The 16579-nt window shown below is 28.1% G+C and overlaps 1 protein-coding gene across 1 annotated transcript in view; it reads left to right on the top strand.

Annotated features, from left to right (window-relative positions):
• LOC107436158 (SAM and SH3 domain-containing protein 1) overlaps positions 1–16579 on the top strand; it is a 103727-nt gene that overhangs the window by 21015 nt on the left and 66133 nt on the right. The window contains exon 2 of the mRNA XM_016047750.3: positions 14356–14438. Within this exon, the coding sequence (XP_015903236.2) occupies positions 14356–14438 (83 nt within the window). The remainder of the gene's footprint in view (positions 1–14355; positions 14439–16579) is intronic.

Raw genomic sequence — 16579 nt, 5'->3', positions numbered from 1 at the left:
TATTAATTCAAAGGTGGTTTTTACGCTATCATAAAGCACTTCTTCTCCAAACATTACACTTTTCATTCGCTTATTTTCCAATAAAAAAAATTTCTTAATTTTTTTTTGTTCAAAAGTCATTTAATGGAATAATCAGGATATAAATCTCTTGTTTATTAGAGATAATGCATGAGAAAAGGGAAATCAAAAACTTTGAACAAATCTTTGAAGTATTAAATATATATGCATGAAAACAAAAAAATTTTGATCCCCTAAATCAGATTACATATGATATCCAACAATGCAATCAAGATGTACACTGTATTGCGCGTATTTCTGTTTAAATATTCGCCTTTTTAATGTTTCATACAGCAAAACTAGAATTAGATTATTTATGCATAAAAAACTGAATTGCTCACTTTTATTACACTATTAAAAATTTCTCGGAGAAAATGGTTAAATTACAATTTAGTGAATGGTAACTGTACCATATTTAATCAAAACAGTCAAATAATCATAAATAAAACAGTAATTAAGCTGTTAAGTTGGAAAAAAACTGTTTATTAACTACTTTCACCNGTTCTTTATAATTAAAAAAAATACTAAAACACATTTTTGCTTGTAATTAGAACATCAAAAAATATATATACATATAAAAATTCCCATCTACGCCAAAGGGTTATTAACTCATGGGTCTCCTTTTACCATCTTAAACTACCATTTTATTAATTTAAGGGTGGTTTTTACGTTATCATAAAACACTGCTTCTCCAAATATTACACTTTTCATTCGCTTATTTTCCAATAAAAACAATTTCTTAATTTTTTTTTGTTCAAAAGTCATTTAATGGAATAATCAGGGTATAAATCTCTTGTTTATTAGAGATAATGCATGAGAAAAGGGAAATCAGAAACATTGAACAAATCTCTGAAGTATTAAATATATATGCATGAAAACAAAAAATTTTGATCCCCTAAATCAGGTTACATATACATATCCAAAAATGTAATCAAGAAGTATATTGTATTGCGCGTATTTCTGTTTAAATATTCGCCTCTTTAATGTTTCATACAACAAAACTAGAATTAGATCATTTATTTATGCATAAAAAACTGAATTGCTCACTTTCATTACTAAATACCCCACTGCATAATATAAAATGTCTGATAAAATTTTAAAATATCTTTTTGTTAGTTGTATTTAATTAAATTGGAGTTTTGTTTTTATAGTTACATATGCTCTAAAAACTTACATTTTTTTTTTCAAACATGATGTTTATTTTTTTATAAAACAAATCTAAATTTCTTTTGCTAAGCAAAATTACAAGCTTTTATTGCTTGATATCAACATAATTCCCTTTCTTTCCATCACTTCCGCAAGTCAGTGGGTAGAAGTTCCAGCAACCATTTTACCACATCATCAATCAAATCATATCTAGTTTTGTAAGCTGTTCCAACTCTTCATGACGTCAGGTAAATCCATATCGTCATGTTTTGTTCAGTTTCGCATCCCAGACCACGTGATGAATGAGGCGCACTATCAACACCAAGCTTTTCCTTCAAGTCCGAGTTTGGATTCATTCATAGATACGAGTATGCATAATTAACTTGGTTTTTCTAATTATTTTGTTAATATCTCTCTTAATATAAGGCTAAGCATAATGGTAGTTTAAACGTATAGTCACATTTTCAAGAGAATATTTATGTTAGGTTTTTCGAATTTTAAATTCGTAGAAAAACGTTAATGACATAATTGAATTTCTCAGTTTTGAAAGGAAAAAACCACTTCAAAATGCATAATATTTTTTAATGCCCTCCCATATATTGACATTCGCAATTTGGGTATCAGGAAGGCAGATGTCTTGACCACTCTTTCAGGTGGCACCATATTAATTGGATCTTTACCAAAGAAAGGATAGCACGCTGACAGGGATTTGAGCCCGGGACCTTTCATCCATGGGGTCAGCCTCCTGACTACCATACAAACAGGCCAGTCTGTGAAATATGTTTTGGCACACTTTGTGGCGTCATTTTTGGCTTTGACTGTGATAAAAGTAAGGTAATGCTCAATTTTGAGAACATGCAAGTTTGAATTTGATTTTGAAGGCGAGAGAAACGAGGAAGGTAATGCACAATTTTGTGAACATGCTGGTTAGAATTTGATTTTGAAGGCGAGGGAAACGAGGAAGGTAATGCACGATTCTGAGAACATGCAGATTTGAATTTGATTTAAAAGGGAAGGAAACTCGAGGGTCACTTTTCTTGATAGAATAGCCTTTGCCGATGACTCTTCGATTGAAAATATCTCTCATATACTCTACATTAAGATAGAATGCGAAGAAAAAAATAATACTCATGATTATTGCTACGGCCATGAGAATCTAACTATTGATCTGTATTTACAATATAATTCATGTATTGTCTGAACACTTGTTTTCAATGGAAATTTAAAAACTCGATATGCATCTGCTGACATCACCGTGATACGAACCTGTGGTGTCCATGTTAGAAACGAGTGCTTTATCCCCTTCTAGTGCTTTATTCTGGATTTGAAAGTGTGTGCTGTATGTAATGTAAAAATATTAAGGCAATATTTTGAGAGATTATTTAAAGACAGGAAATAAAAGAAAATTGAGTGTTTTTACATAAGTTAATAAATTGCCGTGTCCACTAGTTTACCTGCATTTCCATATTTTCTGATATTTAGGGGTATATACAGATAAAATATTATAGTTAACCTCATTTTTTAATCTTTAGTAGGCTTTATGTTAAATTTGTTAAACTTTAAAATGTCATACTTTTTTACATCCGTGTATATTGATTGAAGGTGCATGTAGCATACTTCTACACTTTGCAATGAAGTACTATAGTAAGTGATTACTTATTAGTATTAAATTGAATTGAGGAAATATTAATAATTGAGGAAAAAAATTACTGCGTTATTTTTCAAATTATGATTTTATGTTGTGATTATTTATAATGACATTTTCAACATTTATGATAAATATTAAGATTTCTTGCACTTGATTACTCATGATTATTATTTTTAAAATAACTGATTAGAGAAAAAAAAAACGCTAATATTTCTTTTTATCATGTCAAATCCATGATATTTCAATTAAATAAACCATCATCTAGTGAAATGATAAGCACAAAGGAGTTATTATAATAATGTTGCGGTGTGCCGCAATGTCCACTGGGAAATATCGGGACGGCGTTAAGAAAGGACGGAATAGTTTGGAAAGGGCGTTTAATACCTGCTTTCAGAAAATGTGGATATTCTAAACTGTATGGGTGTGACTTACGTTGCATACAATAACCGATACTGATCTAAAAATACAAGCAGTTAGACGGAAAATTAGTTTCCCGCTGCCTGGGGGACGCAGTGTAACGGTGTAAATTATAACAATCTTGCGATTTTTAAGCGTTATCGATCGCTCGGCGGTTATTAAATGAGATAATTTAGAGGTAGAAATTGTTAATCGATATAATGTTTCCGGCGTGAAAGTGATTAAAAAATGAATAAAAATGTTCTTTAAATTAATGAATGCATTTGACAAATTTTATAAGCTTGGAGTAAGTGTAACAAAAATGTTGTGTAATAAAAAACTAATTCTAAATTTTGCGGTTAAAGTTAGATTTTTTGAAATGTATGTTTACTTTAAACGAATTAGTGTAATACAATTCAAAAGAAACGCACAAAGTCATTGCCAAAATTAGTATACGATATAAATATTTGTCTCGACGAATGAAAATTTATGTAATCTTATTGTTTGTTACTGCTATCTTATTGTTAGAAAAGATTGCTTACAACCACCAACTGCGAAGAAGTATTTTTCATTATTCCTGCAAATTCATTACTTTTATTAATATACAACAAATAGGATAGATAGAGATTTGGTTGCATTTAAGGAAGCGTTTTTTTTTAGAAATTAGCAACTTTATTGTTTTTATAGCACTTTAAATTGCAAAGGTTTGATTATATTGATAACTGCAAAAAAGTATTTAAGTTTTAAATTCATAGCTGTATGTAAAGAAGTTTAAATTCCAGCTTGTATTAAAGTTTGCCATTTTTTTCAATAGACATGCACAAACATTCTTATTTTAGAGCACATTGTGCTGCAGTAATCTAGAAGGAGTAGCGTATAAAAGGAATAGTCTTAAATGATTAATATATAGTTGTATGAAATAAAGCAAACTATTTTACTTGTAAATGAAACAATTTTTAGTACCTAATTTTTTTCATAAGTTATTGCACGCTAAACTGTCTATGTCTAAAACCGATGTTAACACTTAATAGTTTAAGTGATCTGTATGTGTGCAAAGATTTTATTTGTGAAAAAAAGCAATAAAATTTGTTTACAATTTAGTTATTGCAACTCGAGAGGAAATGAAGTGATTATGTTAAACCACGTGATTTAAATCAGATTTAATTGGATACCCGTAAGTGACATCACGCGTGTGCCGAACCTGATTGGTTTCTGAATGAGCAAATGCCGATATTTGCCTACAATGATGTCACTTGCAAGTACCCATTTGAAAAATCTAAGTTTTTCGACTGAGCACAGCTACCTTGCTAATTAAAGTGTTTTTGAAAATCAAGCCATAAGAATTCAGAAGAAAATATCAGTAACATTTAAAAAACATATCGATAATATATAGTTGAAGAAGCCATAGTTGAGCTAGAAGGAGCAGAAAATTTGACTTAAAAATGAAATAGCCTCTCCTGTTTTGTTCCAATTTAATACTTGTAAGGTAAATATTTTTTAAACTACATAAAATTTAAAGGAATACAGTTCAATCTTAAGAATTCTGATCGTAAAATAAACAAGTAGTAAAAGTAGTACTATGTTTTTCAGGTTACCTAAATAAAACGTCGAAAAATCGTTCATGGAAGGAAAGGAATCTCTACTTCTGCAAAGTTTTACGTCTTACAGTGGAGAAATGAAGCCAATAAAATCGCGCCAAAGAAGCCTTTCAGATTTGTGTTTTTTTTTTCTATTTTGTTTTACGTTTTCAATTTCTTTTTCTATATCACAAGGAGCGAATTTCACGGCATGTCAATTTTCCCTCCTGCTGCCAGATTGATCGAACAAGAAAGTTTTTTTTTTCTTATTACTTTCGCTTCAACTTTTTGTTTATTCTCTTCAAAACCTAGAGGCGCAGAATATGTCACACAGAGCGAAAAAGCTACCTCGATATAACGCGCTTGTAGTTTCTTGCAGGGTAAAAAGAGTCTACATGTGATATGACTTAAAAGGAAAAGTTACCCGGGTAAAGTAAACAATAGAGAATTTTTATATAAGAAGATTGAAAGAGAAAAAGAAGGATTTTTTAAAAATTCAGAATAAGGCTCTTCTTCCTCAGATATACTGACAACGGAATGTTCTGTATTTTTCAAAATGTTTCTAAGATAATTACGTGTTCGAGCAAAAGATGTTTTAAAAAATTACTTGAACTATTTTCATTTTTTGAACAAATGTGCATTTGTGTGATTAAATACTTTGTAAAAAAATACCGACGATCATGGTGTCGATACTTATTACTTATTACCGTAAAATTCATTTTTACTGGAAGGTATTACGGAATAAAAAAAAAACTGAAAAATTGTAGTTTTCACAGTTATAATTAGCATAAAATCACTGAATCACTCTAATTTAATAAATATTACTGTAAGAATTACGGTCCACTATTTTCGGTAGTTACACTCAAAGTGACGGTACTTTATACCGTAACTTGAATCTGCAATTTTAGCACTGTAAAGAAAGTGACATTAAAGGTGAAGATCATTGACTGTAGGATCACAAATTATAGATTTGTAAACGCTTTACATATAAATTGATTCACTAATCCTATCATTCACTAGTATCGTGATTCACTGATTCTCTCAATTGATAATACTCTGATTCTCTGATTTAATTATACATTCATTTTTTGATACATATCCTTTTACTGAGAAGGATGTATCAAAATTTACTCAATTTCTGATTAACTAGTTCAGAATGATTATATAGTTGCAAACTATTTAAAATTGTAAGAGCTAGGTGAATAGTTGCAAAAAAATTGTTTTCAGCTATTGTTCTTTATTATGTTGTTCTTTGTTTGTTATTATTATGTTTATCTGAAGAGAAATAACGGTTTTAAACTCTCAACAGTTATAAAAATATATTTTATTCATTAAAAAAACGCTATTTCATCTGGTGATATCGATTCCGAGTTAACCTTAACAAGAAGTTAGTAGTTACATAAGCAGGGCTATAAAAGTTAGTCAGAAGCAGTGTTTTGAATCTGCTATGATTCTGCTATAATGATTCAAAGCAGTTATCATTCGTTTCTGAATTTATTATCAACTACTTTTTTCCCCGGATGTTAAGAAACAGCATTAAATATCAATATAGTACTTAAAATACGCGATTATTTTTCTCTAATGAGTTATAATAAAATGAATTATAATTAAATAACGTAATCTATATTTCGAAAAAAAAAATAATGTAATAAAGTTATAACTCTTGTAGCGCTGACAGGCCTCTAGTCTATTTAAAACTTGTTTCACTAAACGTTCGTTGATAATAACCATGAAGCGATCGATAATGCTTAAACAAGTTCACCATAACAGCAAATTGAAGACTCTGCGGTTAAATATCAGGAAACCGATTTTTCAACTAAATGTTCGCATTTTCAGATCAATATCTCTCTTTTTACGAGTAAAAGTCACACCCATTTAGTTTAGAATATTCATATGAGGGGAACGCAGTTTTCCGCTGATGTTTTGAAGGAGTTGAAATTTTGAATAATAAGTACTGTTTTTTTCATAGCCAATATAAAATATGAGGGAATCGTGATATTTTTGTTATTAGAATAGTCTAGTATTTACTTTACTGTAATTAAATTTTTTATCTATTTTGCGCAAAAAATTATAATTTATTTGTTTCCTTTTAATACTCATTCTCATAAATAAAACTCTCACTATTGAGGATTCAGCATTTTTCGAGCTGTATTTCGTTAATTTTGAGTATTATTTCGTCACGAAATCATGTGATTTGTGATAAAACACGAACTTTAAAATCTATGACGAAAATGTTTCCTCAATTCGGAACCTTATCGTAATGCATTGTGGGAGATAACTAACTAAATTTACGAAACTGGAAAAAAGACTAGACTATCGAAAATAAAGTTATGAAATAAGTCGACCGGAATGTATGGTGGTCTCAACCCGGGAAGACCCGGGGTTCGAATCCCGCTTTGGACATGACTGTAATTTATCTCTCTGTTTTATCTATCCTTCTCATGTTGTTAGGGCAGCATAAATCTACTTATATGGTGCTCACGATAAAGATATTACCCAGAAAGTTAGATACATATGGCACTGCGAGTTTTTTCTTTCTTTCGAAAAATAGGTGACAAAATATTTTTTCTTTTTAAATTTTGACGAAATTCGTTTCCTTGAAGAAGTGACGAAAGTAATTTCGCCTCTTTGACGAAATATTTACTAGGGACATATATCAGGAAATGGTTTTTTCAAAAACGAAGAAACCTTTGTGATATTTGAGTATTCATTTTCGACAGTGCGGGCGTAAACGATACTTAAAATAGAACTGGATACCATTTATAATAATACTACTTATAGTAATGCTAGTATTTATATTTTATAGCACGGCTGAATACTGCTAAAGCTGAATTTTAAACATTCAGTCCGATATAAGCATCGAATACATTGTTCAGATTCACGATCTCTGCCATTATTGCAAAATAACCACAATTTAACAAAACACAGAGTGATTATATTTTATTGTACCTTGTTTAGACTCATCTAGAAACAGCTTTGTTTGACAGATGTGGATGAAACTTGTTATTCGCACTGCATGAAACATGGGGAAACTAAGTGCACTTAAAAAAATTAGTAAGTTTAAGAAATTATCTTAATTTAGACAAAAAGATGGCGTTTTTCATGTACAAAAAATTATTACTAAAGGCTAAGGTGTAGAATCGGGGGTCACTTGGTTTGGCGATAATTTTCATTAACTTTTGCTGAATGAGAATGCCGTTTTTAGTGAACACGATTCTCTAAATGAGGCCCCTAATCTATCACCTTCTTACAATTTCTATTTAGAGCAGTATTTGAAAGCCAAAATTACTGACGTTTTTAATTATTCACCCCCATGACACTGCAGAAGAAAGAATGTGTGTTTTTAGCAAAATTAATTTATTAATAATATGTCAAGTGCATAGCGAAAATATTAGTGGCCCTGTTGCTACAGTAGATCGATAATCCCATAGTCTTAAAGTTAAGGGATTCCATCGTGTTTTGAACACGTGTTAGGCAAAACAGAATGCACATTGAGCATTTGCTTTGATTTAATAAACTTTTGCAGCCCAAACAATGGTATTTTTTTAAAAATTTATTCCATTATGGGTTGAAATTTAAACTAATTTTTGTTGAAGATTTCTTTACTCCATGGAGCGTACAACGAATATGCCGATCTTCTACATTCGACTACCAGAAATAACTGTATGGTGGACCAAACAGGGTATTCATATTATACAGCAAACACTCTCAAATAATTCTTACAGGGAGTAAAATTCTGGTGAAATTATAGAACTGTTTTTTAAGGACATTTCTATTAAAAAAAGAATGTATTACTTATTTGAGTGTACTACTATTCTTTAAACCTTTTTTTACTAATCGTTTTTTATAGTTAAAAAGTATTAAGCATGTTGTACTAATGTATACACCCTTTTTTTTAATTAAAAAAAAAGAATGTATTATTTCTTTGAGTGTACTACTATTATTTAAACCTTTTTTTACTAATCGTTTTTTATAGTAAAAAAGAATTAAGCATGTTGTACTAATGTATACACCCTTTTTTTAAATGACAAAAATGATTTTATGTTATAAAATTTTACCTGATGTTAAGTATGAAAAATAACTTTTTCGTTATGAAACAAGAAGAATTATAACTAACGAAAATAAGTCTTTCCAAAAATAAGGCTCTGGAGATAGAATACAAGTTAAAATCAATGTTTTATTTTCACAAAATGAAGTCGCCTTTCAGAAAAGCTAAATGCTTAAATTATTTCATACATTCATCTAAAAGATATTTTTGAGCAATAAAATTAATGTAAATTTAAAAATGGTTTTTATATTGTATCATAAATGGTTATTTGAAACTTCTCTTTTCATTTAAATAACTATATATCAAAGGCTTAAAATATTATTCGAATCAGAGTCATAAATTCTACCCGCATTCGAATTGTTTGATAAAGAAAAATGTTTTCGTATCTCCATTCGCTGTCTGATAGTGAAATTTGTCTTTGGGAATTTTTACACAATTTATTTCATGATTTGGCATTGATTCACACAGCCGGCTTCTGAGAAATTGTTTCCCTATTTTGTGTTGGCGAATGTTTCCTGTCAGTGAAGAAAAATGAACCTCTATTGATTGCGAACTTTTAATGGATTTACCGGAAAATGACAAATGCTCCACTTCCGGGATTTTCTGCGTATTTATTCTATTTGAGTTTGCTTTTCTGATCTATATGGAGAGATAATTACCAAATATTGAGACGTTAGTTTTGAAAAAAGACCTATGTACATTTGTTTCAAAACAATATTGTGAAATTTCGTAACTTACCTGATTTAAATTTGATTCATTAATATATGTTCAGACATGAGTTCAGCAGAATGATTTATAATTTAAAACAATCATTCTGATACAGAAATTTATCTCTTATTAAGAGTCAGTCTAGTAATATTTATTATTTAGTAACTAGCTAGATTCAGTAGAAAACTTTTTAAAAAAATTCAGAAATTATAGCTGAATTAATTCAAATTTTTAACGAAAACTTTATCATTGATAACTACTTGGAGAAAAAAATGTTTAATAAACTATTTCAATGCAAAACAAAAAATAAATATCTTGCAAAGGATTGTGACCAAAAATAATTATGAGAAGTTATTGTAAGAAATTTATTTAAGATAGTGATAAAATTTGTGTGCATCATTTTGTTCCTTATAGAATGCTCTAATTGAGTCCACTTTTTACAACAGATGATCCATAAAGGAAATAAATGAAAATATTTTTGAAATTAAATTATTAAATAATGAAATTAAATTATAATTTTGAAATGAAAATATTTATTTAAATTACTTAACTGAACTCAAGTGAATAATTTAAAAATATCAAGCAAAAGTGTCTTATTTTACTTAAAGTTATGAAAATCACGTAATTCATTCCATTAAATCCATGACTATCTGTGCATGTTAATAGGAAAAGCATTGTTTTATATGAGTTTATATGTATTTTATTTCAATCTTGCGTTTAAACAGTTTTTAAAAAATTGCATTATATTAATTATTAAATATATTAATTATGTAAATAAAAGTAATAATTATATTAATTATTTATGATTATCTAAATAAAAATATCGCCTATAACTCAATAGTGTCCAGTTTAGGATTCGTCAGCAATAATGAGTTATTTCGTTATTACATTAGCTTTATTAAATTCATTCACTTTTGAATATTTATGTTTTTTATTTCTCACTCAATTAGTAAGTTAATTCTTTTTTAATTAGTCAGTTATTTCAGCATAAAATATATTAATTTCTTTTTTTGTTCATTAAAACAATGAATTTCCTAAAACTCATAATTAAGTTATTTCGAGAAACATTATATTAACTAGTTTTAATAATGATTTTCTTTTTAAATAATCTCGAATTTTTCATCTGTAATATTTGCTAGAAAACAGCAAGTTTTGTCATTTCTGACAAGTTTACAGTTATTTAATATTAAAGTTGTTATAAATAACAAATTTCACTGTAATAAACTTTTAATCAACCTTGTCATTAAGCCATAGTGTTATGACAAATTTGGTTTTTGAGTTCACATAAAAACGGCAAAAACAATCATCACAAAAAAAAACTATCTCCAAAAACAATCTAAAAACATTACTTAAAGCGCTATTCAGCAGAAAGGAATTTATTTTCATCTTTTTCCAAAATTAAAACAGCGCATGGAATGGTATAGTTGATTTTTAATCACATTTAAATTCTTTTATTATGAATTAAAACATGAAACCACATTCCATTTGGAGGTCAGACGTGACAAATTGTTGCCACCAATTTCAACCAAATATATATCTTCACGCTTTCCAGATTCATGCAGACGATAAAACCTATTAGAACTATAGAGTTACTTGCACTTAGAAAGCAACAGAAACGCAGTCACGTTCAAGCTATATTCCACCCATCTCCACACAACTGCTCTTTCCGAACGCGATCTTTAATCATCTGTTTGGCGTAACTGCAACCATGCCATTTCGGAACTGAAGATGAACGCGTGACCATAGATACAATCAGTAAACACGATGGAACAGTTTGAGAAACGTCTTATTTTCAGAATCTTCAGAGCCTACATGACTTTTTTTCCTTGATGCTAATTACATGTTATTTTGGCAACAAAGGAAGATAAAGAATCATTGAGAAACATTATTTTCGAACATTAGAAGAGTTTGAGCTTTTAAACTTTTAGAATGGAAACTCATAAAACTAATGATTCGATGCTCTCAGGAAATGTGATAAATTTGTTTACTTAGTTTTATAAGTTTAGTGTAATTAAATTTTGTATGCATAGCTTTCCTTATCTTTTTTCCTTTAAATATATTTTGTTAGTAATATTTTGAAAAAAAAATCTTTGGCTCATAAATAAATTAAATTGCGAAATATTTCTTATCTTATGGTAAATCATTTAATTTTAAAACTACGAACAATTTTTATTTCATTTTGGAACGTGTATTAAATCTCAGCTTGATCCATTATTGGGTAAGTGTGGCTAAAAATAGCAAAATGTTACAAGCTTTAAGTGAAAGAAATTATGTGAGATAAATTTTTTTTTCTATTTTCTCATTTCCATTGAAAATATTATAATTTATTCATTTTGAAACTTACCAATTTTAATATTTATTTAATTATTATTATTATTTTTTTTTTATATAAAGTTAAATACTCTTTATACCATATTCTATGTATTTGCTTCATGCTTTTCTACAAAAATAAAAAATTAAAACTTTAATGATTAAAAAACTAAAATAATGAAACAATTTAAACAATTTCTTTAATGATTAAAAAATAAATGAATTTAAATGATTATAACAAATAATTTAAATGAATAAATATATAATAAATGAAATTTATTCGAATGAGAAATTATTAATTAAAATCTAATTAAATTTATAAATAAATTATTAAATAGAACTCGTAACTTAATGAATAATGTTTTAACGAAAAAAATAAATATATGTCTTGAATATTTAATTGAATACTTTTAAATTCGAACAAGTAATGAATTTATTAAAATTTAAAATGATGAACAATTAATATAGCAACTAAAATTAAAAGAATCAATGAAGAAATCAGAATAATTAAAAATTATTCTATAAATAACGAAATAATTCAAATGAAATTTTAAATTAATAAATGCATGAATGGCCGATTTTAATTTAAATGACTGACTGAACTAAAAGTTACGCAGTATTTATTTATCATTTATTTTGAGATTACTAGATTATATTTAGATATAATTTTTAAATATATTATTTTCTTGTTTTATTCTCATTGTTCGATTATTAATTCTCTTTAACTCGAAAAGAATATATGACGAGTTATTTTGCTACAAGAATAGGAAAAAATCAGAGTTTTAGAGATCTTTCAAATTCAAAACAGCGCTAAAAGTACTAATAAAAGAAACTTGAATATTCTCTAAGGCTAATTAAAGTTTTAAGCTTTTCAAACAGTAATACTATCAAACCTTTCAGAAAAAATTTCGATCGATTTATAGGAGTGATCTGTTATTATTAAAATCATCATTGATCTTATATTAAGTTTCAGCACACTAAGATAAAAGTGAATAAATGAAAAAAAGTGGAATATATAACTGCTTCTGTACTAAAAGTTTGAATTAAAATCACTAACATGACGCAGAAATATGTCGAATTTTTCCTTTTTGTTATATATTGGGAAAAATACTAACATTTCTCCCTTACATTATCAAAAATTAAGCATGTCTCCTTAATTTCTTGGTGATGGATAATTTTTCTCTCCTAAATATTTACTCAATTTGTCTTCTTACTTCGTTATAATTTAACGCATGAGCCAATCTTTTATTTTTATTGCATAGCTGATCTGTAATTTTCAAACTTTATATTTACTTTAGATTTTTGAAACTCGCAAAATATAAAAAGAGCTCACGTTTTCACCACTTTCTTAATAAATATGTATTTTCAGAAACTGTGCGTTTTCCTTTAAAGTACATTAATTCCGATGGTTTTTCTTTTGTTGAAAAACTATATTTACAATGATTTTACCTGCTCAGGCACATTCTTGTCAAATTCCTGACACTTTCACATCAAACTGTTTCTTAGTATTGTTTACAGATTTGTACTTTATCATTTACATAAATTGAAACAGATTTCTGGAATTTTTAGAAATCAGCACACACTGTAGGAAAATTTAAATCAAATTCAAGTTCTCAGGGTTACTGCATTTCTTACCATGAAATTCACTTTTACCAGAACATGTTTCAGAACAAAACAATCTGACAGACCGTAATTTTTACAGTAATATTAACTGCATAATCTATTAATTATCGTAAAATTACCGTAATCTGAATTTTTAGAGTAATATTTACCAAATCAGTCTAAAATAAATATCACTGTAAATATTACTGTATAATATTTTACGGTAAAATAAATTTCACGGATGATGCACTCATACTTAATCCATGCGTCGCCGGTAAATAATACCGTAATTTTATCCGGAATTTTTACAATGCAATACGCAGAAGCGCCTTATTATCTCTTATTTTGCAATTATTTTAAAATTGAAAATTTATATTAAACTGGAAAAAAATAGTTTATATTTTTTTCTAGTTTCTATTTTACCTAGAAAAAAATTTTAGTTTATATTTGAACTACAAATTTTTAACTAGAATTTTTTTCTAGTTAATAATTTCAATTAATAATTTCAATTAATAATTCAATTAATAATTTAGACTATAATTTTTTTCTAGTTTATATTTAAACTAGAAAAAAATTTAAGACTACTAAAATGATGAACATCAAAATAAATTCCAAATTCAGTAATTCCTCTCAAAAACATCAACGGAGAATCTTATTAGAAGTAAAAAACATATTCAACCACGTAATTTACTCAAAGAATCAAAAATAATAGCAAGTTATGATGAAAAAATAAATAAAAATCTCGTGTGTTTAAAAAAAAATTGAATAATTTTATATCCATTATGTTAAAAATGTTTTTTCCTCATAACATATTTTCTTCTTCTAAAGTTCGACTAATTTTCTTCTTCTCCATCTTTTTTCAGGATCATCAGGATGAATCTGGTAGAAAGTCATCAATCTCAGTTGATGGCCATCCTCCCACGTCCTCCCTCTTTTCATCATCACGGTAAGAAAAACACACTTTTATTTATTTTTTTTTATTCTATTACTTTGTGACTATTACAAGCTTATGCTTCTGACAATTGATTCGTGTTTAGTAAATGAATTTCTAACTTAAAATGTATTTCATTAAAAAAATATTGGGGATTTTGTTTATGCTATGTACGTAAAGACACTAAAGATCGCGATAAATTTGAACAATACAAGCATGCAATACGCTCATTGACAGGCTCATGAAAAGCCTGTCTGTCATGGAGAAACTTAGAAACTTATTAAGTTATTAAATATGAAAAACTTATTAAATATGAGTATTTCATTATTTAGTATCATACAAAATTATTAAAACATTTCATTTGAGTAAAAGAATTTTTTTTATCTCTACCTTAAGGTCAATACAACTGCTCGGATATTATCAATAATGAAAGTATTGATATTGATATTTGTTTATTAATAATAAACAAATAATTCAGTTGAATAGAATAATAGATTTTAAATATGCGATGCACCACGTAGTGACAATAAAGAAATGGTGATAAATTAGAACAATACAAGCATGCAAAGTGATAAACTCATTATCAGGCATTACCATTATCTTATGTCAATCAATGAAAAATCTATCATGATAACATGAGCATTTCATTACATACAACATCACTAAAACATTTCATTTGACTGTTGCGAAGAAAAAAAATTGTCCCTACCTTCGGTGAATACAACTACTTGGATATTATCAAGAATGATTGACAAGACAATTGGGTCAGTTGAATAGAATAATAAATTTTAATTATGCTACGCAACACATAGTGACACTAAGAAAATGGCGATAAATTGGAACAATGCAATCAAGCGATAAACTCAGGCTATAAAACTCCGACATCAAACTTTTCGGCAGGCGTATGAGAAATCTGCTTTTTTTGAAAAATAGCTGAAACATCTATCATAAAATCATGAGTATTTCATTGTATACAGAATTATTGAAATATTTCATTTGATCAGAAGGAAAAAAAATCTTAACTGTACATGAGGATCAATATTACTACTTGGATATTAATAATAATGATACTATCTCCGATTATTAATAATAACCAAATAAGTCAGGTTAAAAAGAACAATTTCTGAGAATGTATCACATTAGGATTAAAAAAAAATATGCTCCAAAATTCGATCGAAAAATTCAAAGGGTTGATAAAAAAATCTAAAATCTAAAAATTTACCCCAAAACATAAACCATGATGAGAGAGTGAAAATCGCAGAAATATCATGTAGGCTCTGAATTAAACGAAGAAGAAAGCTGTGTGAGCATGATGCTATTCTTAATTTGAGTTTATGTATTCCATGTATGTTAGCGCTACTGCATATTTCGTCCTCCAGGCGCATAATCATAATCTAACCAATAAAGTAGACAGGTTGCGTGGGATCAATTACATGGCCTCCATTTTCACAGTATTTCAATCGATGTAGTTTTTCCAATAGAGATAGCCTTCAATCAAAAACACAACTACCATCACCACACGAGACTAGAAATCGTTTTATGATCTGTTTCGTGTCCTATTAAGTTTTAAAGAAGCTTTACAATTAATTTGAATATAAATACTCGTCGTGGAACAAGATCCAGAGTCCATTTTGTATTCCACGTGCTCTTCTCACGTTTTTGTTATTACGCATGTTCAATTTTTGTTTGCATAATTTTTATAACCAACGTAGTTTTTAGGGTACATGTTGCGGACATTTTAATAATTTTTTATAATTTTTTAGTATAAGTGAGATTTTCTATATTAATACCCTGTTAAAAGGAAGTGAAATTTTTTAAAAATCTCTAAATAGACTAAAAAATATTGATGGAAAATGCTCAAAACAATTTTACACGCTCAAGATTTACAGAAGATTTGCTTTTATCGAATATCATGCAAATATAATATCAGACGGTCTGTTAAATGAGGCGTATCCCTACATTTTAAGTGCTTAACTCTCTGTTTTGTTACGACGCATGTCTATGCCGTATTTACTTAATTTTAATAATGTAGGCATTATTTTGTAGTTTAGAAGGTTGTAGTCTCTTTGTAATTGTTTTCCGGCGTCACCTCTATACCTGCATGACTTTTCTCCTTTGCAGTGTAGTTTCCGACAACATGTTCAATCCGCAGAAGT

The sequence above is a fragment of the Parasteatoda tepidariorum genome, chromosome 5 (assembly GCF_043381705.1).
Source record: "Parasteatoda tepidariorum isolate YZ-2023 chromosome 5, CAS_Ptep_4.0, whole genome shotgun sequence".
Lineage (NCBI taxonomy): Eukaryota > Metazoa > Arthropoda > Arachnida > Araneae > Theridiidae > Parasteatoda > Parasteatoda tepidariorum.
Note: the sequence above shows the minus strand (reverse complement) of the source record. Positions and strands in the feature narration are given on the sequence as shown.